This window comes from Equus caballus, chromosome 2, assembly GCF_041296265.1.
Source record: "Equus caballus isolate H_3958 breed thoroughbred chromosome 2, TB-T2T, whole genome shotgun sequence".
In the NCBI taxonomy this organism is placed as follows: Eukaryota; Metazoa; Chordata; class Mammalia; order Perissodactyla; family Equidae; genus Equus; species Equus caballus.
The window spans coordinates 21554734-21573275 of NC_091685.1; the positions used below are offsets into that span (position 1 = coordinate 21554734).

General features: G+C 40.5%; 1 protein-coding gene across 1 annotated transcript in view; it reads left to right on the forward strand.

The window, feature by feature from the left end:
• The first annotated feature begins 274 nt into the window (after window positions 1-274).
• CLSPN (claspin) overlaps window positions 275-18542 on the forward strand; it is a 31333-nt gene continuing 13065 nt past the window's right edge. Inside the window, exons 1-18 of the mRNA XM_001503668.5 lie at window positions 275-525; window positions 2713-2818; window positions 3556-4004; window positions 4584-4745; window positions 5439-5516; window positions 5850-5922; window positions 6491-6599; window positions 6787-7364; window positions 10160-10351; window positions 12207-12469; window positions 13405-13580; window positions 13678-13742; window positions 14315-14514; window positions 14846-15000; window positions 15568-15794; window positions 16619-16730; window positions 18066-18141; window positions 18372-18475. Coding sequence (XP_001503718.1) covers window positions 502-525; window positions 2713-2818; window positions 3556-4004; window positions 4584-4745; window positions 5439-5516; window positions 5850-5922; window positions 6491-6599; window positions 6787-7364; window positions 10160-10351; window positions 12207-12469; window positions 13405-13580; window positions 13678-13742; window positions 14315-14514; window positions 14846-15000; window positions 15568-15794; window positions 16619-16730; window positions 18066-18141; window positions 18372-18475 — 3149 coding nt within the window. The 5' untranslated portion in view covers window positions 275-501. The remainder of the gene's footprint in view (window positions 526-2712; window positions 2819-3555; window positions 4005-4583; window positions 4746-5438; window positions 5517-5849; window positions 5923-6490; window positions 6600-6786; window positions 7365-10159; window positions 10352-12206; window positions 12470-13404; window positions 13581-13677; window positions 13743-14314; window positions 14515-14845; window positions 15001-15567; window positions 15795-16618; window positions 16731-18065; window positions 18142-18371; window positions 18476-18542) is intronic.

Below are 18542 nucleotides of genomic sequence, written 5' to 3' on the forward strand. Positions count from 1 at the left end.
TACGGGACAGGGATGCCCTGGGGTGCCCGTGGATTTTCTCCCAGCTCACTTCCCGCCTGGAGGGTTTACTCCTCAAATTGTGCTTGATGGGAGCTGTGGCGCTGTGGTAAAGGTCAAAGGTCAAAGTCCACCACTCGCCTGGTGCGCTCTCGCAAGGCCAGACAGCCCCGACCACCCGGACAGCAAGTACACCTCCAGCCTCCCCCAGGCTTAGTTTACAAGAGCAGCCTCCACCCGCCAATCCAACTCGGATTACAGTGTTGTATACTTGTAGGGCTGGCCGAGGCGCTTCGTGATTGGTAGGACGGAGACAGGGCGTGGCCTCATGTAGAAAGCCTCTTCTGGATTGGTGTAAATCGTGGAGGGCGGGGCTTCCACTGTGGCTGGGCGCGAAAGCTCGAACGGCGCTGCGGGGCTGCAGACGGCGGGAGCAGCCGCGCCCCGGCTCACGGAACCGGAGATCTGCCTCATCCCGAGCGGAGCGCTGGGAAGGCCGGAGTCATGACGGGCGAAGTGGTTTCCGAGGTGAGTGCGTGAACGTGCCTCCATCCGCGGCTGCGGGGGCCCGGCGCCAAGGGATGGGATGTGGCCGGGGTCGAACCTGGCGGAGCCGGTCGCGGCGTCTGGGATGACTACAGTTCCCGGCGAGCACCGCGCGGCTCGGCCTCGCGGCCCCCCGGGATCGCCCGGCTGTCCCCGCAGGTCCGCGACTCCGCGGTCCAGCCCCAGCGCTGGGGTTCCCGCGCCCTGGTCTCGCGGCCGTGTTGCTCTTTCTTTGCGGCGCGGCCAGCCCCTGCTCAGCCCCACCCGCCCCACCCGCGCTCCCGTTTGGCGCGTTTCCTGCCGAGGGAGCTCTTCCTCCCACAGCGCCCCAAAAGAGAAGAAATTCCGGGCCGAACCGGGCCGCTGGGATGCGGGGCGGGATTCTCTGTAAATGGACGGCGGGAGTCTTAGGGAATTCGACACTGGGTCTGGAAGGGGCCTTTGAGGTCGCTGCACGGGGCCCCGAGAGGGGAAGTAGAGCCTCAGGGCCTCCTGGTTGGTGGCTGACTGGTCGCTGGCGGATTTGGGCAGAGAAACATCTGTTTTCAAAACTATGTTCTTTTCTCGGGCCTGGACTAGGGTGAGACATTTGCCTTGGGAGCACAATTTAAGGGGGCGCCAAAAAGACTCAGTAATGAAGATCATATTTTAATGCAATATTTTTAAAAATAAAAATTAATACAAAGATTCCATGATTTGATTTTGAACAAAATATCAGACTTTTAAATAAAGACCAGATCCGACCCCGCCCTTGCACTACTCTGCCGAGCTCGACTCACCCCAATCCCGGCCCTGGTTCCAATAAAACTTTATTTACAAAAACAGGCAGCTGAGCTCATGAACCACAGTTTGCCAATTTGATTTTTTTTTTAATATTGCACTAAGGTATTATCTTGATGACTAAGTTTTTTGAGGCCCTCTCTCCTCATCCTGTTCCTGGCCCTGGCTGTTGCTGGTACTGCTGCCAAGAATAGAGTGATTAAGAGCATCACTATGTACGTTTTTGAGCTTTGTGGTTACCTAAACTTTTTGCACATCCACAAACAGTCTTACTGCTTTAAATTTTGGGGAGAATCGTGATCCTCAGTGATTCCGCAGCATGCATTATCTTTGGTTATTATTTTAATAAATGTACCAAACATTCAAATCAATTTGATAATTGTTTGAGAAACCATTAGGATGAAGCCTTGTGCCCTATACATTACAGATGTTAATATTTTCCCCCTTATCAATAAGTTGATTCAGAGCCCTAAGAACCCCAAGGAGGTAGGAGACCTGGCATCTAGGGTCAGCGTGGTCACTAACTGGTCAAGTCACCTAACATACCCCTCCTCAGATTTTTTCCCTTGTGACTTTTAGAATGATTTTATTCAGAAAATTTCAAACATGTACAAACATAGAAAGGCTGGTATAGTGAACCCATCACCTAACCTCAACAATTATCAAATCATGGCAGTCCTGTTTCATTTACACCCCCACCCACTTTCCCCCTCACTGGATAATTTGGAAGCAAATTCTAAACATAATTTCATCCACAAATATTTTATCATGCATCTCTAAAAGATAAGGGCTTTCCATAACAGATAACCACAATATTATTACCACACTTGAAAATTTTAGAATTATTGCTTAATGTTAAATATCAAGTTAGTGTTCATGTTTCTTTGACTCTTACATATACTTTCAGTTTGTTTGAATCAGGATCCAGACAAAGTCTGCATGTTGCAAGTGTTAATATGTGTGTTTATGTATATATCTTAACTCTCTTTATAGGTTCCATTCCCTCTCTTTTTCCTTGCAAGTTACTGTTAAAGAAACCACATAGTTTGTCCTATAGGGTTTTCCATATCTGGATTGCATCTGTGTGATGTTATTTGGGTACACTGAGAAACAGTTCATACAGAAAAAGCATAATAAATGCTTGATTATTTTCATTTGTTTACCGTTACTCAGAATAAAGAGTTGGTTCTATAGCATCCTTCAAAGGTGAACAATGAATTTTTGTTTGTTTTTTGTCCAGTAATTCTTAATGTCATCCCTTCGTTGAACCATTATATTGGGTTTTTTCCTTATTTCAGCCTGATGATCGCATGATGATTTGTATATTATTATGTACTTAGAGTTTTCTGTCACCTGCTGGTTAATGTAAAGTATATTCTCATTTTCTAGGTTCACCTAGAAATCAATGATCCAAAACTCATTCCACAAGAAGCAGATAGTCCTTCAGACAGTGGACAGGGCAGCTGTGAAACAACTGGGCCCTTGAGTGAAAGAGGTTTGTAACAGTCACTACTTTTATTTTTAAAAACAGAATGTGGGGGCTTGTGTCGTAAGTGGGTCGAGTTAGTTTCATTATTGTCTTTTTTTTTTTTCTTCCCTTGGAAAGGAAGATTTTCCCTGGGCTGACATCCATGCCAATCTTCCTCTATTTTGTATGTGGAAAGCTCCTGCAGCATGGCTGATGAGTGGAGTAGGTCTGCACTGGGTATCCAAACCCCTGAACCCGGGCTGCCAAAGCAGAGTGCATGGAACTTTAAACACTCAGCCACGGGGCCAGTCCCCTCATTATTCTCTTGATTTACTAAATTATTAATGCCTAACCTTATTGTTTGCTTTATTATAAAAGCATAATAATAAGCTGTACCCTTTTGAAAATAATCCATTTCTATTATATTATTGAATGTATAAAATGTCTAGAAGCTACCACATTGCCTGGTTGAATGCATTCATCTTATAATAAAAGAATTTTTAACACCTGCCAGAAGGATTAGAACAACTTTACACATTGTAAATATATATAATTACATGTCTCAGTAAGAGACACTTTTCCAGGGAAAATGTTTTTCAAAATGTATTTTTAGATTTGCTTTGCTACAATCAGTTCTTGGTGATAGTTACATAATTTCATAAGGTGATATATCACTTGGATAATTGGATGTTTTTGAGGAGTAGTGGGACTAGGAGGAAGGCCAAATGACAGCAGACCTCTAAAAAAAATTGTGTTTCCTCCAGATTCAGATGAAGAGATATTTGTGAGTAAGAAATTAAAAAGCAGGAAGGTGCTACAAGACAGTGATTCTGAAAGAGAGGACCCAAATGCCTCTCCAGAGAAAAATACCTATGACAGTGTGGAGGAGGAAAATAAGGAGAATTTATACGCTGGAAAAAATGGAAAAGTCAGAAGAATTTACAAAACTCTGGCAGACAGAGACGAAAGTGACATCGAAGAGTCTTCGTATCAGGAAAATCTTGAGGCCCAAGAGACACCTTGCTTAGAGCTGGGTCTCCAATCTGAAAACTCTGTGAACTTTACAGTGGACAGAAAGATTTGCAAAAAACCCATATGTGATAAAGAAGGAACTGGAGGAAAAGCAAGAGTAAAATCAAGGAGAAGACTTGAGAAAGAAGAGAGAAAGATGGAAAAAATTAGGCGGCTAAAAAAGAAGGAAACAAAAAATGAGGTACATTAAAAAAAATAATTTGCTATTTTGAAGGCAGATTAACATTTTAGAAAAAGTTGCTTTTACTTCTTGAGGTTGTTTCTGTACTCAGAATATAGCTTTAAGTTGATTGTTTTGTATTGTGAGTGATTTAAAACTTGTTGGTCTTATTCTCCATTTCGGATACATGGAAGACACTTCCAAATAAATAGGTTTCTGATTTTCTTTGTGAGCACGTGGGGTAATTCTTTGCTCATTCTGATCTGATGAAAATTAACTTTCAAAGGAGGATTTTTCATGCATCCATCCATCAGAAGTCTTGTTTGCTAACTAGAAAAACTACACTCAAGTTTTATAAACTAGTTGCTTAATAAGTATTTAACTTATTTGCTAATATGGACAGTGGCATAAAAACCACAGCATGGACTTCAAAGGATGTCTGTGGGTTAGGAACCAGTGAGAATCTTCTAGAATGCCATATATTTGTCTATTAATGAAAGATGGGGTTTTTTTCCTGGCCTGATGCAAATTGCCATATGATGTTGTAAAATATTGGATTTTGAAATGATTGGACTTTGCCTTTCTTTGTGCATTATCCAGGAAGATGATATGGAACAGCCATTTAACGATAGTGGCTGTCTTCTTATGGATAAAGACCTTTTTGAAACTGGGTTGGAGGAGGAAAATAACTCTCCATTGGAAGATGAAGAGTCATTAGAATCAATAAGGGCAGCTGTGAAAAACAAAGTAAAAAAGCACAAGGCAAGTAAAAGATGAATGTAATAAGACCTAACCCCCCGCCACCACCACTTCTAACCTTTGTTTTATTTTCTGATTTACTCTTGGAACCTGATTTATTTTAACTGAAGAAAAACACATGTCAATTGATTTAAGTTTTTCAGCTGTTAATTTTAAAATCTTGGAGTACAAGTGATAGACATACTAACTTGTTTGGAAACTAAGTATTTTGATTGCCCTCATAGGAATGTTGGGAAAAAAAGTAAGATACTTTATGTTGTGTAAGAAGCGGGTAAATAATGGGGCAGAGATGTAAATTTTATAATCCTGTGGCCTCTAAGAAATGAACCTGTAGGGTTTTAGGAAGGGCATCAAAGAGAAGCATCGTCAAAGCATTATCGTCCTGAGTGTTTACAAGCATAATCGTTCTTGCTAAGATTATCTTTAGCTCCCTGGGAGTCAGTGTCCCTCCTTAGGGAAATACGTGATACAGAGGTATAAGAAATGAGGGCCCAAACTCCATTTGAGACTCTAATTTGTTTTCTAGGCTTTATAGAATGCTGTGTGTTTAAAATTTTCTATTTGATAATTACTGATTTACTATTAATGTATCATGATGTGATGTTGGAGGACAAAAGCCATCTGTGAATAAGCAACAGCCTCTTGTTTCAGTTTAATTTTTGTCCGTGTTATTCAACTTGTAATCTTCTCTTTTAGAAAAAGGAACTGTCTTTGGAGAGTGGAGGCTATTCATTTGAAGAAGAAAGTGAGTTATCAAAAGGCAGCATGAGAAAGGTGAGGTAGAGCCCTGTTTGGTGTCATGTTGATCTCTTTCACCAGGAGATTGTGAATTTCTCAGGGATAAACATTTTTTCATGTCTATCATATTTTCCTGGTACTCAAGATATTGCTTTGTACATAGTAGAGACAAAAATATGGATTAGATTGAATTAATTCTATGTGAATTGCAAATAAATGAGCTCCTTGAGTTTGTATTGTATTGAACTTATTGGTGCTTACTGTGCCCCCTCCATCCTCTTTTCTTGGAGAAAGCAAACTTTTGAGGGATGAATATCTATCTTTCTGGATAATAGCATTAATGTAATCTTACTTTTTCTTCTCTTTTAGGAAAGAAAGGCAGCCAAGTTAAGTAAGGAAGCTTTAAAAAAACTGCATAGTGAGACTCAGCGCCTTATTCGAGGTAATACAAGCCAGTACAATAAACTTGCAGGCAAATCGCAGTATTTCTTTGTAAGCTCAACTTGGATGTTCGGGATTTTTGTTTTTTTCAACATTCCTAATATGAATTGGATTATAATATCAAGTTTAGAATTGATCTTGGAGAATGGCCATTGTTCTAAAGCCTCTGGAACATTAGTATAAACTGAAGAAATTTCTAGAACTGTAGTGGTGGTAGGGAGGGAGATTTTTTAATGGTTTTCTATGGACCCACTGCATCAGGATTCCTTTGGGAACCTTTCAAATGTGTAAATTCTTAGGCCCCACAGAAATTCTGATTCACTAGGCATGAAATGGGTTCCAAGAGCCCATATTTTTAGAAAACTTCCTGCATCAGTTTGATTTCACAACTAGGTTTAAAAGCCATTGGTCTTTAGGGAATTGTTTTGTACTTAGGTCCTGTCTTTATTAAAGCCAGGATTGTTCCATTTCTGGTGATGGCTTTGGCTGTACTCTTTAGTTAACTGAACATGAAGTGACATTTCAGAATATACAGTATACGTATTTGCTTGTTTTGTTCCATTTTATAGAGTCTGCACTTAATCTTCCATATCATATGCCTGAGAATAAAACCATTCATGAGTTCTTCAAACGTAAACCCCGGCCCACTTGCCAAGGAAATGCCATGGCGCTACTGAAGTAAGAACCCTCTTTCCTTTTGATTATAATTTTCGTAAACATTCAGTTTTGTAGCAAACACATGGTGTAAAAAGTTCAGATTCCTCACTCCCTTAAAACTGATTTAACTGATTCATTATGTGCTAAGGAGTGAGAATGTTTCACATTGAGGATAATTTTCAACTTCAGCTCATTTTCCCTTCTCTAGGTCATCTAAGTATCAGTCAAGTCATCACAAAGAAATCGTAGACACTGCAAATACAACTGAGATGAATAGTGACCACCATAGCAAAGAGTCTGAGCAGACAACAGGTGCGGGATCTGAAAAGGAAATTAAAGCACTGCCTGTAGTTTCAAAGACACTGCAGATCACTGCTGGATCAGACGTGTCATGCCGTAAGGATTTGATGGGAGGCCAAGAGCTAGAAATTCAGGAGAAACAGAATCAGAGTGATGCTAGATCCTCACCTGGGGACAGCTCAGTGGTGGAACAGGAATCCAGCTTCCTTGGGAACAAGGACACTGGGGAGTATCAGGCTGGAGGTCTTGTGGCACCTGAACCTCATGCCCTGGAGGGAGAAGGCCTGAAAAAAACAGAAGAACCAGAGGAGAACGTGGAAGAGCCCAGCCAGCAAACTAAATCAGCAGCAGCTGTGCCACCTGAAAAAGTGAGGCGGTTCACGCTGGATAGACTTAAGCAACTGGGAGTAGATGTTTCCATCAAGCCTCGGCTGGGTGCTGATGAAGATTCCTTTGTGATACTTGAAGAACCTGAAACTAACAGAGGTAATCCTTTGAATTGTGGGAGGCCTCTCCAGAGTGGTTTATTCTGGCAGCTTTCGATTATAGGAAGGACAGGGAACACAGGAGAAACCGATGACCACACATGATCATGTTCTACAGGGGTACCCGATACTGGTGGACTCTCAGATAAATTTGGCAGGGTATCAGAATGTTCTAAACCTGATTTAAAATGGAAGCCTGTTGATGGGTTAATATACAAAAGAGGTGCATTGCTGTTGTGTTATGGTGTGAAATTCATAAAAGCATTGTTCAGTTTTTCACAGTTAAAGAGAAACAGTTCAGTTCAGTAAATTGTCTGCAAAACTGAATTTCTTTTTTTTTTGCACTCAACAAATATTAACCTATCCACTACATGCAAGATGCTGTAGGGCATAGCAAGAGAAATCTGACATTTATCCTACACTTAAGCTACTTACACTCTAGTAGGGAAGATAAGAAGTATGCAAATGCAGTATTGCAAGAGAGAAGGTGGTAAATGGCATCTTCTATAATGAGCATGTGTCACTGATAATTGGAAAAAATTAAATAACGTGAAGAAACGGGAAACATATTCTTTGCTGAAAGAAACATTTAGAATAAAGTGCAATGGGAGTTCAGAGGAGGGGTAAGTTTCTTCCAATAGGTGGTTAAAGGAAGGCTTGGAGAGTAGGTGGATGTAATTACCTGTTCATTGTTTTTCCCTTTATGCTTTGAATAGGAATCTTCTGACTTGTTCCCTACTCTATCCCCAGTGCTTCCACAGTAGATGACACATTGTAGGCATTCATATTTATTAAACGAATGAATGATCCTTCAAGACAGAACTCAAGTATTACCACATTCAGTAAACTTCCTGACTCATAGGTAGAACTGAGTGTTCCCTCTGCATCGAGGCAGTGTGGCATGATAATTAAGAGCTTAGACTCTGTCACAAGACCAGGCTTTGAATCTAGACTATTCTACTTACTGTGGAACTTTAAGCGTGCTATTTGGCCTCTCCGAGCCATCTTTTTTAAAAATTTAAATAACAGCACTATTTGGTTCATGGGGTTATAGTGAAGATTCGTTGAAATAATGCACATGAATGGATAGCATAAAGAAGCACTCGAATACTGGCTGCTGCTGCTTCTCTTATTAGTGAAATTATTTCCACCAAGACTCTCCTTCACTAAACAGCTGACTCTTGGCGGGTGCTATGTCAGCCACAGTATCTGGTGTGTAAGACGTGCTCAGTGAGTCTTATTTAAGTCCCAAGTAATCTTCCTCCTCATTCATTTCTTTTATTCTCTTGGTGCCAATAATGACCTACCTGTTTCTGTTCCCTTTCCACTGCCACCCCCCGTTGCTTCCGCCCTTACTGAACCACTGTCAAATAGGATGCAGGCTTACAGCTTCTCTTCCTGCTCTTTTGTTTGTAATGTAAACATATCATCCTCTGGAGTTGGGTTTTTGCTGCTAGTAATGTTAGGGACTCAGAATACAAAGGTTTCCTTCCAGTTCTTTTTCCACTAAGACCTTCCAGGGAAGGAAAAATTACATCTCGATTGTAACCACAAAACTCCTAAAGTATGATTCGAGTGCATTTTAGAAAAAGAACCAAACTGAGAGTATCCTGGACATTTTATCATGGAAAAGAAGGCGCATGAAAATATCCAGCATCTGTCGACCCAAAGGGCTTTTCTCCTTTTCCTTTTTCTTTATAACTGTCATTGTCCTCACAACAGATCCCACTTTGGTATGAGGAGTTAGACTGAGTAGGGTTGGTGCCAGGGAGCAGCTGGCTGAGGGAGAAAGGAGGAGGAAATTCTAAACAATACTAGCGGGGAAGAGGAGCACGCCCTGTTGCCACTGGACTGCTGAATTTACTGCTCCCAGTGTCAATAGTCCTGTTCGCATACAAGTTGGGTGTGTGTGACAGAGGCCATGTGTAAGTGAGATTTCCTCTCTGATTGTGCTAGTAGCACTAGGATAACAGCTTTACCAAAAACCTTTTTCCAGTCCTGCTGCTGAGTTACATCACTGCCTGGATTGATTGTCGTTTTCTTTGTCCTTTTTTAAATTTTTGCCCATATTTAGTAAGATTGCTGGTAAATAATGAAATGTTCAAAATAGGGAATAAAAAAAGGAGATTGAAACTCCTGAAAAATTAAGCCCTTGAATAATTAAGAATTGTGGTATTTTTTCCTACTAGTTTAATACTTCTTCTTTTTAAGAATTGAACATATCTAGGACTAGAAGATTAAAAAAAAAAGATGGGGGCCGGCCCAGTGGCATGCTGGTTAAGTTCACACACTCTGCTTCAGCAATCCGGGGTTCACAGGTTCGGATCCCAGGCACGGACCTACACACCACTCATCAAGCCTTGCTGTGGCGGCATCTCACATAGAAAATGGAGGAAGATTGCCACAGATGTTAGCTCAGGGACAGTCTTCCTCAACAAAAAGAGGAAGATTGGCAATGGATGTTAGCTCAGGGCCAGTCTTCCTCACCCCCCAAAAAACCAACTGCACATATTTAGCAACTTCAGTTATAAACTTATATCTTAAAAGTCTGATTTTTGAAATATATTGAGGAAGAGCAGTTGCAGCAGTCCGTTGACCCAGAAGTTTGGGTTAAGTTCTAAGTTATAAGACATAGGTGTTAGTAGCAAAGGGGTTTTTAATGTCTCTGTATTTTTTTTCCCTGCAACTTTGTTGAGCTGAGAAACTTAGTGTATATATATACAGTTCTTGACTGGCATCTTAAAGGAAAGAGTTTAAGCATGGCAAACTGACATACGGGTTGGCTTTTGGGTTTAGAACTGGAAGCCTTGAAGCAGCGTTTCTGGAAGCATGCTAACCCAGCAGCCAAACCCAGGGCTGGTCAGAAGGTGAATGTGAGCGTCATAGTGAAAGAGGTGGGCACTGACGGAAAGGAGGAGCTGAAGGCAGAGGTGGTGCCTGTGACTTTGGCAGCTGAGAAGCTGGATGGAGCAAGCCACACAAAACCAGGTATTTGAGTCCACAGTGTCTTTTGCTTTGTACTCCTGGCAGGTCTTTATGGCTACTGGAGACTCTATAGTGAAAAGTTATAGAACTTTTTCCTTGGAGACTGGACAGCAGTACCTCCAGCATGATTCATGTGTAGCATTGCCTGGAGGTGTAGGGTGGGTAGGATGACTTTATTTCTTAAAGTAGCCTTTGTCTTATTAAAAAAACTAATAAATATCTGTCGTAGAAAATCAGTGGGAAAAATAAACAAAAAACTTCTGCAATCCTCTGTCAGAGACAACTTCTATAACCATACTGTGTATCTATCCTTTTAAACTCTCCTCTTTGCGTGTATGTCTGTGGATATTTAAAGAAAAATAATGTGATCAGACCATGCATTCTGCTTTGTAATCTACGTTTTTGTTTTAACCATGTATTAGAGACAGGTCTATTCTTCCTGCTCTCACTTTGACAATACAAGTAATATATCACGTAGAAAAAAATAAAACATTGAAGAAAAGGTATAAAAGGAAAAATTATTCTTCCCAAAGGTAACTGTTAACAGTTTCTTGTGTGTCCTTCTAGGAAAATTCAAATGCATATACCACTGTGTATGTGTGTTTGTATGACATTAATTACACTTACTCTCTGCCAGCTACTGCTCTAGGTGTTTTACAGTAAATAACATTAGTATCCTTATTTTATATATGAGGAAACTGATATAGAGAGCATTTAAGCAACTTGCTCAAGTTTACACAGCTAGTGAGTAGTAGAACCAGCAGCCTAATCCAGACCACCTAATTCCAGAGCTCAGATACATATTATCTTGCCTTTGAGGTTTTTTTAACAGCTGCATAATATTTCATTGTATGAATATAACGTGATTTGTTTAACCATATTCCTATTAATGGACATCTTGTTCGTTCCAGTTTTTGGATTTCATAAAATGTTGCGTCTTAGGGTCGGATATATGTTGGTTTATTTGGATGTGAAATTCCTTACAGTGGAATCATTCAGTCAAATTTTGATATATATCATCCCATTGTCCCTCCCAAATAGTTGCCCCAATTTACACTGAGTCTCAGTGTATAAGAGTTTCTGTTTCATCTTGTTAATAATGGATATTATCGGGCTGGCCCTGTGGCTGAGTGGTTAATTTCGCACGCTCCGCTGCAGGTGGCCCAGTGTTTCGTAAGTTCGAATCCTGGGCATGGACATGGCACTGCTCATCAAACCACGCTGAGGCAGCATCCCACATACCACAACTAGAAGGACCCACAACGAAGAATATACATCTATGTACTGAGGGCTTTGGGGAGCAAAAGGAAAAAATAAAATCTTAAAAAAAAAAAAAAATGGATATTATCAAAACTTCTGATTTCTGCAAAATATGTCAAAAATGGTATCTCATTATTTTGATTCGTATCTCTTTAATCAGAGGTGAGGTTAAGCATTATTTTTAAGTTATTAACAATATATGTTCATTTTTCACTAAACTACCAGTTCATATCCTTTGCCCATTTTACGCTTGAGTTATTTCTCTTTTTCTTTAATAAAGATAGATTTATCAATGTTTTCCTTCAAGGCTTCTGAGCCAGAGACTTTTGAAGTCCCACTCCTCCCCTCTTTCCTCCCTTTTTAATAATGATTTTATAGTCTCTGCATAGGGTATTATCCCAGGTGTAGAACCTAACTGTGGAAGTTCTGTCTTACTTCAGTTCATAATAATCCCCACTTGTCAAAATAACAAATGGCTAGCTCTGATTCTCCTCTGGGATGTGAGTAGAAGCTTCTGGAGTCGCCTGAAGTGCACTTACATTATTGTAGTATGTAGGCAGTCATTACGTCTAAAGCATTTCTTCGTATTTCTGTTCAGGTGAAAAGCTTCAGGTGCTGAAAGCTAAATTACAGGAAGCAATGAAACTGCGCAGATTTGAGGAACGCCAGAAACGCCAAGCACTATTTAAATTAGATAATGAAGATGGATTTGAAGAAGAGGAAGAGGAGGAGGAAATGACAGATGAGTCTGAGGAAGATGGAGCAGAGGAAGAAGAGGAAGTGTTAGAGGGAGAAGAGGAGGAAGAGAAAGCATTAGAGGGAGAAGAGGAGAAAGAAGAAGAGGAAGAGGAAAGCAATCAGGTCTCTGGCAATTATGTAATTTTTTTGCTTGGTCAGGATAAGGGTAAAAGAAAATTGGATTTGAATAAGAGTATAAGAAGCATGTTCAATTGTATAAGAGGTTTTAGGAGCAGAGATGAACATAGCTAGCTCTTATGTACCTAAATCTTCCTGCATTCAGTTCTGTCAGCAGCATCGAGCATCTGCAGTTCACACAGCCGTAGCCTTGGCTTCTACTGTTGGTTTACACATTCTAATATAATGCTGATATTAAAATGGCTGTGCATTAATAGAGACTTTCATCTTTGTTGTTTATTTAGCTTTCTCTATTCAGAATAAAAAGCACTTTTAACCTTGGCCAGATTGAGGTCTGAAATAAATTCTCAGGCAGGCCGAGACCTTCTGAGTTATTTTCATTCTTCACTGAGGAGGGCATTTGTAGAAGGGCTTCTTGCCCTTGTTCCTGGTATTGTTTTCCATCTGGGGAAGATAGGTGATGATAGCATTTTGGTATTAGAAAAAAGAAAAGCTTTCTTGCTTGGCCCCTGGCGTCTCTCGGAAGAGTTGGTTGATCTTTAACCCTGGGTAAAGGAAGAAAGCAATGGCTGGACTGGGCAGCATATCACAGTCTGTGGTTGGTTTGAGATCAGTAGTTATCCTGCAATCTCAGGCTAATCATTTAAGCTCTCATTGCTTCAATAAAATGATGATCCAGTCTTTCGTAATCTTGTAGCAATTTTGGGAGGGCAAAAGGTAAAATAAGTATAAAAGAGCTCTAGAAGTGTCAGGGAAAATTACGTTAATGGTAATAATTAGACTGAGCTTCCTTCAGGGTTACCTTCTCAGATTTAAGATGTGACCTGTAACCAGGCAGCCGTATTTGAAGCTGACAGTGTGTTTGCTTTTAAAACTTTTGACTTCTCTCATTTTGTTTTCGGGTGGCATGATTGATAAAGATTGCAGAATTCCTTCTTGGTAGTGAAGAAATTGAAACCAAAGATGAAAAAGAAATGGATAAAGAAAACAATGATGGCAGTAGTGAAATTGGCAAGTCAGTTGGCCTCTCTGTTCCCCAGCCTCTCTCATCTGATTCTATCTTACTTCTGTTTAAAGACAACTCTTCCAAGATGGGGTAAGTAATTCTCCCTAAGGAAAGATAAGATTCCTTTGGATGTGTCCATCTAGTAAGGAAAACAGATACTCAAACAATTTACCTCCTTATTTTGTAGTTACTTTCCTAGTGAAGAAAAATCAGAAACAGATGAAAACTCAGGCAAAAGGGCTAGCAAACTGGGTAAGCAGTGACTCTTATGCAGAACTTGACTCTTCTTTGATCCTCTAGCTTTGATACTTACAGACTACAATTCCATAACATTTCATTTTTTGAACTCTAGTGGGCTTTTCCCAGTCTGACATGTGACAATGAAAGGGATTAATTAGAATTTTATTTTGGTCCAGGAGTTTTGAAAACTTACATGCCCTTTCTTTGTATTTGACCTTGGGTATATAATAGGTCTGTAGTGAGTATGTGTTGATTGAGTGAACCATTAAATATTTCTATCATATGTAGACCAAAGGAAGATGTGTAAGTGATTGAATAATGGAGAGAGTGATTTTGGCCATTAGGTAGGGTGCCTACCTGAAAGATGGGAACTTTCAGGTGCCACTTTGTTCCGAGTGATAAACCCTGATCGGATAACGCTATCTTAATACTGTAATTTACCTTTAACTTAATGTTTTGGAACATATAACTTTAGAAGTTTGTCTGTGAGTGTTACCTGACAAGTTCATTCTCAACCCTTTTTCCTAAACAAATCCACCTTATTTCTGGAAGCACTCACTTAGAAGTTGCTTCTCTTTCTTTAGATGAAGATGATTCATGCTCACTGCTAACAAAGGAGAGCAGCCACAACAGCAGCTTTGAGCTAATTGGCTCCACAATTCCATCCTATCAGCCTTGCAACAGACAAACAGGCCGTGGGACCAGTTTTTTCCCTACTGCAGGAGGATTCAGATCTCCTTCCCCTGGGCTATTTCGAGCCAGTTTGGTCAGCTCAGCTTCTAAGGTAAGATGGTAATGGCTTTCTAATCTCCTCCCCCTATTGCTTCCCACATTGCTAAATAAAGTGTGTCCAAGCCAACCAACTCCCACCACATTATGTATGTTCAGTTTAAAAAAATCCACCCTCTTTGTGTATTAAAAACAAGCCTCATCCAGTGTTCTTACTTTTTGGGGGATATTTTTCTTTCTGCTTCTCTTGGCTATGCATTGTCCTCCTCAACTGCAATTGCCTGAGAGTAGATTACACATTGCAAATAGCAACTTCTGTTGTTGTCATGACAGTGAATGACATTTGTGAAATGTTTTGTTTTTGTTTGGTTTTGTTTTGGTGCCAGAGTTCAGGAAAGCTGTCTGAGCCTTCACTTCCCATAGAGGATTCCCAGGATCTGTATAACGCCTCCCCAGAGCCTAAGACACTTTTCCTAGGAGCAGGAGACTTCCAGTTCTGTTTAGAAGATGACACCCAGAGCCAACTGTTGGATGCAGATGGGTAGGTAGTTTTATGTTTCTGTGGGTGGTACTGCTTAATTTTGTTTAAAAATAAAGTGAGCTTCTGTTACTCCATCTGTGCCTTCTCTTCTAAGAAAGAGAAGGTGTACAGACCATTAGTATTACATTCTACAAGTCTGAACAAAGTCTGTCCAGAAAATAAAACGTAAATAAGCCTTGCTGGCATTCTGATCCTTCGATCTCTGCCTTATTTGAAATGCATAGCTCTTGTAAGGGCATCAGACTTCCCTGTATCCATCCTACTATGTTATGATTGTTGGATGGGATTGAGAGTTACAGACTTGTGGCACGTTACATGGACATAACACCAAGCCTTACTCTAGCACCATCTGAAATCACCCTTTCCCCTTTACCTTTTGAACAGCACTTATTCTTTCATAAGACTTCCCCCTCTCTCTGTAGATTATCACAAGGCTGAAGTTTGAATCTTGTCTTCTGGTTTGGAATTCAGCTTCTAACTTTGGTATTAGAAATGTGTTCAGAGCTTTTCACCCACTACCTTGTTTTTTTCCTAGAGAATTTCTTACACTCTTCCTTGTGCTTGTAGGTTCTTAAATGTTAGAAACCACAGGAATCAGTACCAAGCTCTGAAGCCTCGATTGCCATTGGCCAGTATGGATGAGAATGCCATGGATGCTAACATGGATGAGCTGTTGGATTTGTGTACTGGAAAGTTCACATCGCAGGCTGAAAAACATCTGCCCGGGAAGAGCGAGAAGAAAGAGAACATGGAGGAACTACTGAATCTTTGTTCAGGAAAATTCACTTCTCAGGGTAAATATCCAACAGAGAGCATTACGCTCACCACAGCCAAATATCTTAAGTCAGTATCTTTGAAAGCCCCTTACTCTTGGGTAAAAAGTTCATAGAAGGGGCTGGCCCCGTGGCCGAGTGGTTAAGTTCGCGCGCTCCGCTGCAGGCGGCCCAGTGTTTCGTTGGTTCGAATCCTGGGCGCGGACATGGCACTGCTCGTCAGACCACGCTGAGGCAGCGTCCCACATGCCACAACTAGAAGGACCCACAACGAAGAATACACAACTATGTACCAGGGGGCTTTGGGGAGAAAAAGGAAAAAAAAAAAAAAAAAAAACTCTTAAAAAAAAAAAAGTTCATAGAAAACAGGGCTGTGGTGGATTCTGGCATGTAGGCTGAATTAACTGCTTAGTTCTCTGACATTTAGAGCTCTTAGTTTCTTAGGGTGGTAAAGTGTCGACTTAAGACTGCTTTAGCTTTGGCCTTATGATTCATCGTTTATGGTTAATATGTATGCAAAGCTTAGAACAGTGTCTGGTGTATAGTAAATTTCATATAAATGCTAACATATTATTTCCACCTGCACACTTCTTTCTCCACTACCCCCCACCCCTGCTAGAATGTCAGCTCTGTGGGAGCCAGGATCTTTGTTTTGTTCACTGCTATATCTCTGGTGCCTAGCATATAGTAAGCACTAAATAAGGATTTGTTAAATGAGTGGATGGTGAGCTCCTTTTGGCAAGCTTACCTTAAAACTATATGAGCAGGCATGTCTTTCGATGGCTGGGAAAAGAAGATTAAGCTGTCATTCCTTGGTGACAAATCTTTTTCTTGCTGTGATGTAGATGCCTCCACTCTGGCTCCATCAGAGTTAAATAAGCAGGAGAAGGAGAGCAGCATGGGTGATCCAATGGAAGAAGCACTTGCTCTCTGCTCAGGCTCCTTCCCAACAGACAGGTGAGTCTCAGCGTTTGGTGGGAACCTGGGAGGGCACGGTCTTCTGATAAAATCTTGGGGTCAGGTTCTCTGAGATTAGCAATAACTGGTCATCTTAGGGGCTTCATATCCTGAGTCTTGCAGTGGGTTTGAGTCTCATATTTACATAGTAAGGAAATTATAATGCTTTCATTTAGTTGGTGGAAAACAGGGTAAAAAAGGGCAAGAATAAGCACATGAAAGTGCTCAACATCACTGATAATTAGGGAAATGCAAATAAAAATCACAATAAGATACTACCTCATACCCATTAGGATGGCTACCATCAAAGAAAGAGAAAATAACAAGAGTTGGCAAAGATATGGAGAAATTGAAACCCCTGTGCACTGCTGGTGGGAATGTAAAATGGTGAAGCTGCTATGGGAAACAGAATAGCAGCTCCTCAAAAAATTAAAATATGATTCAGCAATTCCACTTTTGACTGTATACACAAAAGAAGTGAAAACAGGTATTTGTACATCCATGTTCGTAGCAGCGTTATTCCTAATAGTCAAAAGATGGAAGCATCCCCAGTGGATAAACAAAATGTGTTGTGTTTAAATGCGTTTCCTTCCCTTAAAAGGAAAGGCAATTCTGATACATGCTCCAACACAGATGGACTGTGAGGACATCATGCTAAGGGAAATAAACCAACCACAAAAATACAAATACTGTATGAGGGACTTACAGTAGTCAAATTCATAGACGGAAAGTAGAAGGGTGGTTGCTAGGGGCTGGGGAGAAGGAAGAATGGGGAGTTGTTTGATGGGTATAGAGTTTCAGTTGTGCAAGATGAAAAGAGTTCTGGAGGTTGGTTGCACAACAATGTGAATGTACTTAACCCTTAAAAATGGTTAAGATGGTAAATTTTATGTTGTGTATTTTATCAGAATTTAAAAAATTTTTTTGTTTAGGGCAAGGTATCTTGTTTACTGTTTCTTGAAGAGTTTGTTGGTGCTACTAAAATATTTTCTTTTACTTTTTTATTTTTTTATTTATTTTTAATTTTTTTTAAAGATTTTATTTTTTCCTTTTTCTCCCCAAAGCCTCCTGGTACCTAGTTGTATATTCTTCGTTGTGGGTCCTTCTAGTTATAGCATGTGGGACGCTGCCTCAGCGTGGTTTGATGAGCAGTGCCATGTCCGCACCCAGGATTCGAACTGACGAAACACTGGGCCGCCTGCAGCGGAGCGCGCGAACTTAACCACTTGGCCACGGGGCCAGCCCCTACTAAAATGTTTTCAATTCTTAAGTTGGCTGAGTGCTTATAATTTGCTTCTGACAACTTATTTTTTGATTTGTTGATTTGCATTTTAGGGAAGAAGAAGGTGAAGAGGAAGAATTTGGAGCCTTTCGGCTTGTCCCAAATGACAATGAGTTTGATAGTGATGAGGTGAGTTTTATGGGAACAAAATCATCATAACTGAACTCCATGTATTGATGCTGTAGGTTTTGTTTTGTTTTGTTTTTCCCTAGACTGAGTTCTTGGGAATTTTGTTTGGCATCTTATCAGAAGCAGTTTCCTAGAATGGGATGTTTGGGCAGAAGTTTATAAATCCTGTTTTAGTTGAGGATACATTTTATTCTGTGTAACTTGGGGAGTGATACTATATGATTTTGCAGGATGAACACAGTGACTCTGATAATGAAGATCTGGCGCTCGAAGACCACGAAGATGATGATGAAGAAGAGCTCCAGAGGCAATCGGAGAAGTTGAAAAGGCAAATGTAGGTGATCTGTCCATTCTTCAATTGCTAGAAAGTTGTTTGTTTGTTTTTAAATTGAAAATAGTTT